Raw genomic sequence first — 13,497 nt, 5'->3', positions numbered from 1 at the left:
TGGAGGTTGCAGTCCTGAGCTTTCCTCATGATCAGCCACTCAGTTCTTCCCATGTAAGTCTCTCAGTGGGATTGACTTCTATACATCCAGTGAAAAATGTAGAAGGGACTCTGGAAGCAGAGCATGGTAGAACTGCATCTGACTAGCAGAGGAAAGGAGGAATATGGATGGATATGGGAGAACAAATTAACGCAATGTAGGTTAAATGGAAAGCTGGGGTGTCTACTGGGTCCTCAACAGAAAATTGACTGAAGACTGATTTTAGGATCCAGGATACTTGCTAGAAGAAATTAAAGTAGACAAGCTTCTTGAGATGAAGGCTGGCTTATGTAATGGATGCTTGTCTATGTACTCATTTTTGTGGTTTTTTTCTTTTCATAGGCTTTTCAAGAAAGAGATCCAGAAAAAAGGAGTAAAAACACTGTGCTGCTTTCTTTAATATTTCTTTTACTTGGAGTGATTATCTTAGCAGCATACATAATCCAAGTAAGTGTCACTACACTGAAATTTTAAAAGCCCTGAATTCTCCAGCAGGCTGCAGGTATAACTCATATCAACACAATCTGAGAAGTAAAACAACAATCAGAGCTTACAAAAATATGCAGAAGTGCCAGGGTCTTCCTGGGATATATAGATTTAATGTTAATGTTTACCTAAAGACGTATGTCTACATTTGCTCTTGGTTTAAATAATACACTGAAGGCAATGTTAATTCAGCATGATTTAAATCAAAGTTGAGGGTCTGGCCTTACAGTCAAAGTTAATACTGACATTTCTCACTGACTGTAAGAGTCTATAGGCTCTTGCCAAAATAAGTAGGAAGCAGACTCGCTCTTTCCATTGCAGATGGAGCTTTTCATACCATCAAGTAAATTCCACCATTTGCTGTCCTCATATGACTGCTTTAAATCTTGCAGGAAACACTTAGTGCCCATTGATGTCCGTGTCATAAAATCCATCAGTATGACTGCTGTGAGTGAATGTCTCTGGACACAATCAGGGTGGGGAGGCCAATCACTAGACAGGCTGATTTATCTTGTAGTGCCATTGTCTGTGTGTGCAAGGTTGACCAGAGAAGTTTAATCTCCCTTTGCTTGGGTCATGATACAAGTATGTAATATATAGATGCCTTCTTTGCCATGTGAGAAAATTGAGTTTCAGGTTCAGGAATGTGAACGATGCTTTTCCCAGGATATATATATTTACTGTAGGGAGGGGCTATAAGTGTGACTGCTTTTGTTGTGCTTCTTGGTGTGATTGCTTTCGTTGTGCAGATTTATAAACAGAATAACAGCATCAGATGAGAAAATGTGACTCTTTTTCCTCCCCCAGGGATTCATGTTTGGGAAGTCTGGGGAAATGCTAACAATGAGACTGCGCTCTTTGTCCTTCAGAGCATTACTTCAGCAGGTACGAATGAGGCAGTTAGGATATCAAGAGAGCAATGGGTGTAGACAAGAACCTGTGTCTCCATAGAAACACCTGAAAGGGACTAGAAGAAAGTAAATTGGTGACTGGAAGAAAAAAGAACCCTACCACAGCCTTTGCAATAAAAAGTCTTCCTTTCCATTCTGTGGGTACAAATCCTTTTGGGTCTCTTCCAACTCAGGATATTCTATAGCTGATGGAATAGGTAATTTGTAAGAGAATAGTTAATCTCTTCAGGCCTGAGGAATTTTTAAGTAAGTGGGGGTTATAATAAAAGTTTCTAAATAGGCATGTTCAGGAAAACATTGCGGCCAATAACACTTTGGTTATGAACAACTAGATGTCCACAAAAGAACAATGCTTTTTAGGCTTTTTCTTTTAGTTTATTTGGAAATGATGACTACAGAGAAAGAATACTCAGTTAGCCATACTTTTTTGTACTTTCATGTAAGTTTTTGAAACAAAAATCAATGTCTTTTCTTGAAGGAGATTGGATGGTATGACGACCAGAAAAATGCTGTTGGTGTTCTGTTAACTCGTCTTGCTACAGATGCTTCCCAAGTTAAAGGCGTATGTTGATCCTTTTATGCGTTTTTTAAATATCTTTTTCCTTAAAAATATTAATTGCAACTGGCAAGGATCTCCAAGATCATTTCAGAAAACAAAGTAGTAAATCTATCCCACATACTGGCATATGCATTTACATAGCATGCTACAGATACATCGGAAATGGTTTCCCAGATGATAATATACAAGAACTACCAAAAATCCAGTAGATGTTCATGTACCTTTCATGTCCCTCCCTGCAAATCTTTAAGCTAAATATATAATAATTGGTAGGTCATTTCACCATGCAAAGTGAATTCTGCATATATGCTTGGACCATAGTCATTGGGCCCCAGGTTTTTAAACCCCGTTATGGTGTAAAACCTTACTGACCTCAGTGAAGAGAATTCTTCTCATTGCCACAAAATATACTTCACAAACAGTAAGAAATAGACCAGAACAATTAAAAAACCCCACATAGGGCAATGATCTACAAGGAATCTCTAGGGGTCTACTCAAGAAGCTGGTATGGGAGAGGTGGCTGCTGGACACTGACAAGAGAATATGGCAAATTCTGCACAGTTCTTCCAACTGCTCACCTCATCAGCAGAACTTGACAATCTGCCAAACATTTGTTTCTTCCCATCTCTTTGCGGGGGAAAAAAATCACTGCAGGATTTGTGGGGAGAAGTTTACTAGTGTCTTTTTTTTCCCTTCATATTTGTACATCACTAATCCTTTAAACCCTACATTTTTCAGTCTCCATAGGTTTTTGTTCCTCTCTGGCCCTCTTTCATTATGGGCTTGCAGGGATAAAATAGTCTTTGACAAAATTGAGTCATCTTCATCTTTTAAAGTTTGTTTGCTTCAGTGGCAATGAACTGTCAGGGCAGTAAAAAGGAGGGGTGCACACAGTTCCCTAACTTCAAAAAACAGCTAAGGGCATGAACGGGTCTCCAGTGCTATTGCGTTCTCTGGAGAGCCAGAGCTGTCAGTAAGTCAGTACCATGCCTCATGCTGCACTGGTTGAAGTTTCCAAATCCATCTTTATGTGCAACCCCTAGAACATATGGCAACAATTCACCTTGGCATTGGTTTAATTATTAATATTTTAAATTTATTGAGCCAGAAAAGTCCTTTAAGGGCAGGAAAGTCTTTGGAAAAAGAAAGAAGAATATTTGCTTCCCACCCAAGGATTTTTGTTTTTACCATCATGCCAAGTTCTGGAAGATGAACTATTTCCATAGGGCTGTTTGTAGAAGTTTTTTCTGAAGATCAAAGCCCACCCGGATGCTGGATGTTAATCAACTCTCATTTTAAAAAGTTTTTGATGAAAAGGTTATACAGGCTGGGAGGAGGTGAGAATTCTTCAGTCAGAGTTAATATTTCCTACTCATTATCCCGCTGAGATAAAACATTTCTGCAGGGTGGCCAAATTCAGATTTCTTTTCTATAAGAACCCAACCCCAAGTGCAGCAGTGTGAGAAGCTGAGGACAAATATTTTTCACCATGTTAGTGTGGTGGGTCTCAGTGGATGGCTGCTGTTAAAACCAAGGCCTCCTTGCCTAATGCTGGACATCTAACTGCCAATTTGCCCTACAGTGGTCACAATTTTCTCTACCTTAGGTAGTGTGTGAAGTTCCAGATACATTTCATTAAACAACTGTCACATCCGACTCTCTACATTAACACCTCTTGCAGGCCTCAATGCTGGCAGGTATGAGGAATCTCTAGGAATGGTTATAGAGGTTGGTACATGATGTCCAAACACGTGATCATGCATGGTTTCATTTACCAGCCAAACCGTTGGCCTTGACTACAGTAATTGGAAGTGGTAATTTGAGCAACAAAAAGAAAAATCTAATGACATATATTTGGGGGGTTTCTGGGGTTTTGTTAGGCAACTGGAAGCCGTCTTGCACTGATGACTATGACTGTCTTTACCCTCACAACTGCCATCATTATTGCATTTGTATATGGCTGGCAGCTGACTTTGCTTATCCTGGCCTGCATTCCTTTTATTGTTGGTGCAAATGCTGTGAGTGCTAGCTCTATGTCTGGTCATGCTGCAGAAGACCAAAAAGCTTTGGAAGAGGCTGGAAGAGTAAGTTCTTCAATTTTAACTGCAGAGTTCTGGTGTGAAATAACTTTTAAGGACAACATTGTAGTTATATTATAGCTGACTCAATTATCCAAGATAAATGAAGGGTGTTGAGGGGAATGTTTATGTATCTTCAAGAAAAGCAAAGCGCAGATAACACAAAACATCTGCAAGATGGGCTATAAAAATGCATCTGAAAGCCTCCATAGCGGATTTCTGGGCAGTGGCAGCTGCAGCAGAAGCAGCCCCTGCCCTGGTGCACCTTGAGCCTAAGGCAAGCAATGGGGCTCTGCACTACTCTGCTGCAGCCAGAAGTGTTGCAACATTGATATCTTTTTATTCTGTCATAAAGGCAAGCCATTAATGTGCTCAAGAATTTCAGCCTCTGTTCACCTAGTAGTGGTCATCCAGGAGGTGGAAGTAGTCCATGCAAAAAGAGCAAGCTGTGTCCAGAGGACTAGTGTTTGTTCCCATTTTATTAAATTGGGTTTAATTCATGAGGGCCACAACCCATGGGTTAGGGAAGACACTGCTGCTGAATAATTGCATTGCTCAGGACTTTCCTTTACCTTGATCCCTACTCTTAAGCAAGCACTTTCTGATCTAAAATAATAAATGCTAGAAAAGAAATCAAGTGTTCAGGAGATATGTTGTAGATTGCAGTTGTAAGGGATCACCTGTTATTTGTTTAATCTCTTTGTTTAGATTTCAACAGAATCAGTTGAAAACATAAGAACTGTGGCTTCATTGACCAGGGAAGAAATATTTTATGAAAGATATATTTCTAGTTTGAATCGTACATATAGGTGGGTTTTTTTCTCTTTAGTAATTCTTTCTTTGTACACTTCAGTCTTTCATATTTACTATAAATACCTTTCTTGGAATATCCAACACCCAAAAGACTGGTAAGAATATCAATAGCTGTTCATATAGCTGTAAAATTTGTATGGTCCCTATATTTTTATATACATTAAGTGCAGAGTGAAAAAAACATTGCAGGATTTGTCTTTTATTATGCAAACACTTTATAAACTGCATTCCCTGCATGTGTTGCACAATATTGTGTTTGCCTACAATATAGGATATATGTTCACTCCATTTCAGTGTATTGCACTGATACCACTTAAGAACTGACAGTTCCACCACACCCTTATAACATAAACCAGTTTTATTCCTCTCATATGATTTTGAAACCTTGAAAAGAACTTTGTATGTTTCCCTTGTTTGATCCACTATGTCCCACTGACTTGTCTCCAATGAAATGCATTTGAATCACCATGGCTGCAACATTTTTCTAGCTCCATTTTACTTAAATAAAATAGCCCAAAATCTAAATTGTTTTTAATGTAAAAGAAAGAATTGAAAATTATGTATTGCACAATCTGTCCTCAGCCAAAATAATGTTAAAATTCAAGGTCTGGTGAACTGCTAAGAGCCCAGATTTTGGCAGGGCACTTGCCTGGACTGTCACAGGTCTGATTTACAGCTCAGACTAGAAAGATTTCCTCTTCCTCAGAGAGCACCCTAAACAATGAGGACAGACTCTGATTCGATGTGTGTTCAATTAGCAACACAAAATGAAACCTTTCCAGAGGGACAGATTGAGAAGTAGCATCATAGTCTGAATCCCTGTGGGGATACTCAGCAATAGGTCCCCGCTCTGGATTGGGATGAGATGGGGGAAGACCACAGGCAGCTCTTAGGCCAGGCTGGATCCTGCTTGTTTTCTTAATAAAATGGGTCATGTGGGGCAGTTATTAACATATTTCATTTTAACTAACTGCTGTAGTGACCTGCCCTGCTATAAAAGCAAAGGAAGGAGATTCAATTTAACATAACTGTGGATCAAGGATTTCATTGCTTTCTGTCCTAAGGGCAGCTCTGTGTCATGAGGCCAGGGGCTCTTAGGGTCTGGCAAGGGTTGTTTGTGAATGTGTGTGTTGTGGGCCGATTTGTTGTGTTTTTGGGGGTGAGCTGGATTCCTTGAAAATTTTATTCCAGAAGTCTGGCTATCCCCCAGCCAGTGTCTGCTGTTTCTCTTTTACAAATCATTTATGGAGAGTTTCTTCTTTTATCAGAAAATCTCTGAAAAAAGCCCCTTTCTATGGATTTACCTATGGAATAGCTCAGTGTTCAGAGTACTTTATTAATGCAGCAGTCTTCAGATTTGGGGCATGGCTCATTGTTAATTGTCTGACCAACTTTGAAAATGTATTTATGTAAGTATACTTTATAAAAAGTATAAAAGATCAGAATCAGTACACAGGATAGTGATTTCAATGCATGCAAATTAATTTATCAAATTACAGAGGCAATGGGGCATGGGAATTCAGGAATTTAGTCTGGCTGGGAGTGTTCTTTGGGTATAAGGGCTGTTTTGGGGAAGGGTGCATATTTGGGCAGAGAAACAGCAAGAGTGAGCAGCAAGCTCAACACACCTACTGTGGAGAAGCTTTTGCCCTTTGACTTCCCTTCCAGGCAGAGGGTGTTACAAAGAAGTGATATGATACCACTGTTCAGCTCTAAAGTAGCTTTGGGAACAAGTTGATCTTCCTAATACTGGATGATGTTTTGGAGTGTGAGGAGCTCCAGAAATATCATAACCGAAGGATGCTAGAAAACAATAGGAAAAGAATGCATTGTTCTACCTGGAATGAATCATGCTTTGTCCTTTGCTTTTTAGAGTCTTCTCTTCTGTCATATTTGCAGCTATGAATGTTGGTCAGTCTGCTTCCCTGGCACCAGACTATGGCAAAGCTCGAATGTCAGCCCAAAGAATCTTTAAACTTTTGGAAAGAAAACCTCTAATTGACAGTTACAGTGATGAAGGTGAAAAATTGGTAAGGGTTGGTGGTATTTTGGATTGGGGTGTGGAGGGGTACTGGAGATTTGTTTCTTTGGGTTTTTTGTTTTGGGGTTGTTGATGTTTTTTGTTGTTTTGGTTTGGTTTCTGGTTTTTTTGTTTTTGGAAGGAGTGTTCTTTTTTTTATCTGGAGTAAAACTGTTGTAATAAACTAAATTAGTAATGATGTATTATCTGCAATTGTATTCACAGTTTCATATTTCTTAGGGTGTCACAAAAGGTAACTCAATTAGGATGACCTAATTGTGACCTGAAGGGAGCCTACAAGGCAGATGGTGAGGGACTTGTTATAAGAGCATGTAGAGACAAGAAAAGGAGTAATGGCTTCAAACTGAGAGTAGGTTTCTATTGGATACTAGGTAAAAATTCTTTACTGTGAGGGTGGTGGGGCACTGGAAGAGGTTGCCCAGAGAAGTTATGGAATCCCATCCCTGGACGTGTTCAAGGCCAGGCTGGATGGGGCTCTGAGCAACCTGGTCTAGTGAAAAGTGTCCCTGCCCATGGCAGGGGAGTTGCAACCAAATGTTCTTAAAGGCCCCATCCAATCCAAACCATTCTATGGTTCTGTCAAAGACAGACACTATATAAATAGTGGTACTGACTTATTTAGGGACCATTTAATTTCTGGGTTTCAGACAAATGAGTGAAAAATAATGCTTTTCATTCTACTGACTAACATCTTAAATGGCTTCAGGAAAACACAGATAATGTCAGTTCCAATAAAAGTTGTGTTGTCTTTGTAAGGGTCTATAGGAGAAATAAAATACTAGTGCATTTTTCTAATTATTTCATAAATAAGAAAGATTAGTTCCTTTAGAGACAGACACTTTTGCCAAAAGCCATCCTATTCCATCTGTGGAAACTCTTACAATTAAAAATGTGCTCTTGTGAAGTCAAAACAAACTTAATGAATAATTTCTCTAAATTTGGGGGAGGAAAGACACAACAAGGAAAAAACAATAAAAAGTAAGAAACTAAAAAGCACTCAAAAATTTCCCGAAGAGCCTTGCCTCTAAGCTAAAATTGACATTAAGGAGGCTGACCTCAGCATTTGTCAAATTTCTGAATGTAATGCTTTCAATTTGCATGTTCTGGAAGGATTACGCTGGCACATCCAAGTTCATCTAAATTTAAAATTAACTTCCCATGTAGGTTTAGAAGGTAGCTCCTACTCAGGAAGCCATAAATCCAGTTTTCTATAACTTCAAGCTTACCGACAGGATTTTCAGCCTTTAAAGCTCTGAGCACACTTGCATATTTTCTTGAACCAGGGTTCTCTGGCGCAGACATCGAAAGACTTGGCAGAAGGTCTCCAGTAAAATAAAACTTAAGTGAAAACATTTCTAATATAGACTGGACTTAACTACCAGTGATGCCTGTGACTTAACAAAGGAAAGCTTTGAGTCCATCAAATTAGGTTATCACCTGCTGTGAGAGCATTGTATTTGTGGTGCTGCTGGCATGTACAGGGAGCTGGTTCATACCCCAAAGAAGAGGACAGGCAACAGCCTTGGCATGTTCCCCCTTTCTTCCACTTGTGCTTAAATATCAGCCTGGCCAGAATGGCTAATTAACAACTATCACTGCTTTTTAAAACACAGCTTGTCCTTTGTGCCTGTGAATAACCTACTGAGGAATTTAGCTCTGCTATCTTAATCTCTGATTTTGACTTTGTATTACATTTGTTCAAAGTGTGCTACCTGCAGAGTGAGATCAGGAAAGCAAATGATGCTGTTTATATCACAAGTAGAAATGTCTCAAATATGTTAGAAATGAAAAATATGGATATTGCCTATTAAGAGGGTGGTGGGGCACTGGAATGGACTCCCCAGGGAAGTGATCACAGCACTAAGCCTGACTAAGTTCAAGTGTTTGGACAATATTCTCAAGACATGGTGTGACTCTTGGGGATGGTCCTGTGCAGGGCCAGGAGCTGGACTCTGATCCCAGAGAGTCCCTTCTACCTCAGCTTATTCTGCAACAGTTTTCCAAAGATGAGCTGAAAAATAGATACAAGAGATGCAGAAAACTTCTCCAAAAGGATGTAGTGACTTACATCTGCAGTTCATCCTATAACTATACTATACTTGTCCAACATGTCACTTAAAAGAATTTCAAAAGCATTTTTGAAAAGACCCTCCCAAACTTTCTTGGATCTCTCACTTTAATAACCAAGTCTTAACAAGTGTTGTTACAGTTAATAACAATAAATAATAAATGCTAACATGAGCATGTGAACTCTCTACTGCTTTTCAGAGCCATTTTGAAGGCAACATTGAATTCAGAAACATCCATTTTGTATATCCAACAAGGCCGGAAGTTCAGGTTTTGCAAGGACTCAGTGTGAAGGTTAACAAAGGACAGACTCTGGCATTAGTAGGAAGCAGCGGCTGTGGCAAAAGCACATCCATTCAGCTCCTGGAGAGATTTTATGACCCTGTGGAAGGACAAGTGGTAAAAATAGACTTGGGTGGCTATTAAAAGTAATTAAATCTACAGAACTCTTTATCTGCCAAGGTTTCAGAGGCATTTGACAAGCCTGGCAGTTCCTCTGTTGTGATGCCTTGTTTTAGAGGTGTGAGTTACTGAGGCTGTGCCTCCAGTGGACCTGTAGACAACCCCAAAACCCTAGTCATTGCCTTCCCTGTGCATTTGCCCACGTGTACCAGCAGCAGCATCCATGTTAGCACACTGTGCTTGCTCAGGTCACAGAACTTGCCTGGGAAAGGAATGACCATGTCCAACTGCATTTCCTCCCCAAGGTTCTTCACACCCTGGTCAGACAGGGGCATAACACTAATGTCAGTGATGCTTGTCAGTGGGTAAGTTTTCTTGATGATGTGAATTAACGCATTAGGGACACAGATATGTGTTTCAGGTGACACAAATGTAATCTCACATATATGTTACTGTGTCACTATCAGGAGGTCCAAATGTGCTTTTTGATGCAGTCCCTGTTAATGGGTATAAAATTCAAAAGAAACCTCCTTGGAGGTTGTAAGATTGAAAGGCCTGCAGCTGAGAATATTTATTGTTGTATTTAGCTTCTTAAGGGACAGGCTTTCCCATGAGCTTCCTGGTGCTTCTTGTGGTCAGTAGGGCTGGAAGGACTGCAAGAACAGCCTGTTACCTGCGTGTTGTTTCTGCCTGCTAGGAAATTGAAGCAAAGCAATGCAAAATTTAAAACTAATGATGGAAAATACTTCATCTATTCTGCCGGTTCTTTTCCAATTTTTGCATGCAAAAAATTTACTTGATTTCATCCGGGAAACTAACACATAATGGGCTGTCTCTTAGAATTCATGTTTCCTTTTTACAGCAGGTATGTGTGGATGAGCTCAGTAGCCAGCTTGGCATCATGTTTCTGTTGTTTTTTCTAGGTAGCAGATGGATTTGATACCAGATCTCTGCATTTACAATGGCTGAGGTCCCGACTGGGCCTAGTGTCACAGGAGCCCATTTTGTTTGACTGCAGCATTGCTGAAAATATCCAGTATGGAGACAATAGTAGGGTGATTAGTCAGGAGGAAATTGAAGAAGCAGCTAAAGCAGCAAATATTCATGCCTTCATTGAAAAACTGCCAGAGGTAAGAGGCAGTGATGTTCTCTTCACAGTGAGATCATCTATTTGGAATGATATAGAGAAATCAAGGTAGTGCTCACTTGCATAGATCAAATTAAAAATAAACACTTTTGTTTCCCCTAATATAATAGCCATTATGTTTCAAAATGTCAGTGTGTTTCAAGATTAAAATCCTTTTTTGTTCGTTAAAAAAAAAGTCAATGTTTCCATTATTACAGTGGTAGACAACCCAGAATATTTGGGGGGTGAGGGGGAGATGGGGAAAAGGCAATGAGAGGATGTTCTATGTACAAGTAAGCCCTCATAATAACTTTTTAATATATTTTTCCTTGACAGCAGAAACTCTGATAAAGACATTTTATTTTTCTAAAGCAATTTAGTAAAACAAAGTAGTCTATTTCTAATTGAAGGGACATGCACAGGGAGTGTTTCTTATTAAATACAGAGGGGCAGTAAATCAAAAGTGGCATTTGACCTTCATGCCTGACAAGAGTTTGGTTCTAACAAAGGAAAATACTTTGAATGCTTCTTTTCACTGTAGTTCTGTGTATCTGAAACTGAGGTAATAATGCTGAAAAATAGTTCATCTTCATTACTACAAATGATGTATGAGATTCTTAATTCATAAGCACTGCAGCATCAAATTCTTCATGTATATGTCAGTTAGAATTAAATTGTTAGTTAATCTTATGATCTTAAACTCTGTAGATGCCTCATTGCTGGTACCATTCAAGGCATATTACAGTCTTTGAGGGAGTAAATTTTCAGACTAGGTATGTTTTGGGGCTGTATATATAACTGCTTGTACTAGAGATGTTTATAAAGCTTTAGCTTTCTTAAAACCGCTTGCGCTATTCTTTCTTTCAAGATGAAAATACTTTTATAGCCATGCATAAAATTTTGCTTTTCTAATCTTCCTTCTCTAAGAGTATTCACTGGTGATTTTTTTATTTTTTAACATCCAGAAATATAATACCCGGGTGGGTGAGAAAGGAACACAACTTTCTGGAGGTCAAAAACAAAGAATAGCAATTGCCCGTGCTCTGGTTCGTAATCCTGCTGTTCTGCTCCTGGATGAAGCTACCTCTGCTCTTGACACAGAAAGCGAAAAGGTGAATAATTATTATTATGTGAAATACTTATGCCTATGTACGTGCCTAGTTGATTTTGTAGTATAAAATGAAAGTACACATGCTACAAATGCTCAATTATGAAACAAGTTAGGTGTATCACAGTAGCTTTTCCACCTGAGAGGTTTGAATTGAACTATACTAGGAAGCTGTTTATATTTACTAAATAAAAAAAACCTGAAGCTTTAAGTATAAAACTCCACACTGATCTGATACACCTCAGTTGTCTTCCTATCAGGCGTATTAGATGGTAAATACTGAATTTGTGTTCTGACCCAAGCTGGATGCCCAAGAACCCACTTCTCCATGTCTCACATTTGTTTGATCAGGCTCACTGACCTCAGTGAGAAATCCTGTTGAGCAAAGGTCTCTGGTTGCACTGACTTGTATATCTGTGGTAGATGTATTCAGGTGATAAGAGAGTGAGAAATCAAATGTAGTTCCTAGGACAAGGGAAGCCTTTTGAGGTGCTGACAGCATTTTCCTGGTATCTGTACGCAGATTGTCCAGAAAGCTCTGGATAACGCCCGGCAAGGTCGGACCTGCATCGTCATCGCTCATCGCCTGTCCACCGTGCAGACAGCCGACATCATCGTGGTGATCCAGAATGGCAGGGTGGTTGAGCAGGGCACCCACAGCCAGCTACTGGCAAAGGAAGGGCACTACTATGCCCTTGTAAATTCATAAGTCTCTAATTAGTACTATTTGCTGAGGGTTTTTCGTTTTGTTTTTTTAATGGGAAGATATGAAAAATTCTACAGAGGATTACTGTGGGCTGTGTGTGTGCTGACTGAGCAGGAACTGTGTTGCAGCCTGGATGCTGTATCCAGTGTAGCCCTTGGCCCACACTTCCATGGGGATGAGCAGTGCATGCCCCGTGCTGGGTCACAGAAGGTGCACAGAGGAGTCCTAGGGACTGAATGTGTTGAGTAGTTTGGTGTGTGATATGATCTGGAGGGTGAGTCTCACCCACAGCTCAGGTGGGTACCCTGCTCTCACTGTCCCCCCAAAGCCTGGCCCATAGCAGCTGCCATAGATCAAGGTGATAACAGAGTATGACAGCAGTTAAGCATCATGGATAAACAGCAAGTTGGTGCTTGTGGTTGCTCTTTGGGTTTCTTCAACAGCCAGATGAAGTCATAAACTCTTCTTCAGTTAAAGATGATTGTCAATTCTTACTGAAAACTGAGATTAAAAAAAGAAATATTGTATTAAAGAGAAGAATGTTGATGCATGGGGGTTTTTTTCCCTACTTTATGCCACATTTCTCATATTACTGTGCTTCACACATTTCTTGGGAATTCAATATTCTATTTCAGACAGTAACTGTAATAGTTACAACTTTCGCATATCAAGATAAACTGCATAAAAGATACTATTGTTTTGTTTAGTATTTTTCAAATGCTGACCTAACAGAGTTTAATCATGCTTTATATCTATCAGGATAATTTCAAAAGTTTTGTGGGGGAGCTAGGATGGCTTCTATATCCATGTAAACAGCTTTTCATTGAAATAAAGAAAAAAAGAAAAGTTGTTTTCAATGTAAGTTCCTTTATTTTTAATAGGCATAGTACTTAGGGACATGGTTTCGTAGTGGACATGATAGTGTTAGCCTAACATTTGGGCTCGATGATTTAAAGGGTCTTTGCTATTCTAAATGATTCTATGAATAATTTCAAAGATTTTTTGAAGTGTTGGCAAAGCTTGTTTACACATGTGCTTTGATAATTTGTTATTCCTCTGATATATTCCTCAGGGTGCTGCAATACATCCTTTAACAATTGAAGTACTGTGCAGTCAGAGTGACTCAGCAGCTGGGGTTTTTTGGCTCGCTAAACACAATTG

The 13,497-nt window shown here is 39.4% G+C and overlaps 1 protein-coding gene across 4 annotated transcripts in view; it reads left to right on the top strand.

The window, feature by feature from the left end:
• ABCB5 (ATP binding cassette subfamily B member 5) overlaps positions 1–13,193 on the top strand; it is a 34,631-nt gene extending 21,438 nt beyond the window's left edge. For 2 of the 4 annotated variants that reach the window (XM_048303759.1, XM_048303777.1), the window contains 11 exons: positions 382–486; positions 1,333–1,410; positions 1,915–1,998; positions 3,876–4,079; positions 4,782–4,882; positions 6,155–6,295; positions 6,760–6,916; positions 9,196–9,393; positions 10,320–10,526; positions 11,488–11,634; positions 12,154–13,193. In XM_048303759.1, the coding sequence (XP_048159716.1) occupies positions 382–486; positions 1,333–1,410; positions 1,915–1,998; positions 3,876–4,079; positions 4,782–4,882; positions 6,155–6,295; positions 6,760–6,916; positions 9,196–9,393; positions 10,320–10,526; positions 11,488–11,634; positions 12,154–12,339 (1,608 nt within the window). In that variant the 3' untranslated portion in view covers positions 12,340–13,193. Of the gene's footprint in view, positions 1–381; positions 487–1,332; positions 1,411–1,914; positions 1,999–3,875; positions 4,080–4,781; positions 4,883–6,154; positions 6,296–6,759; positions 6,917–9,195; positions 9,394–10,319; positions 10,527–11,487; positions 11,635–12,153 lie in introns of those variants that run through there. The other 2 variants (XM_048303769.1, XR_007203657.1) reach the window with 2 other exon arrangements.
• Positions 13,194–13,497: the final 304 nt, after the last annotated feature.

The sequence above is a fragment of the Corvus hawaiiensis genome, chromosome 1 (assembly GCF_020740725.1).
Source record: "Corvus hawaiiensis isolate bCorHaw1 chromosome 1, bCorHaw1.pri.cur, whole genome shotgun sequence".
Taxonomy (NCBI): domain Eukaryota; kingdom Metazoa; phylum Chordata; class Aves; order Passeriformes; family Corvidae; genus Corvus; species Corvus hawaiiensis.
This window is presented reverse-complemented; position numbering and strand designations above follow the sequence as displayed.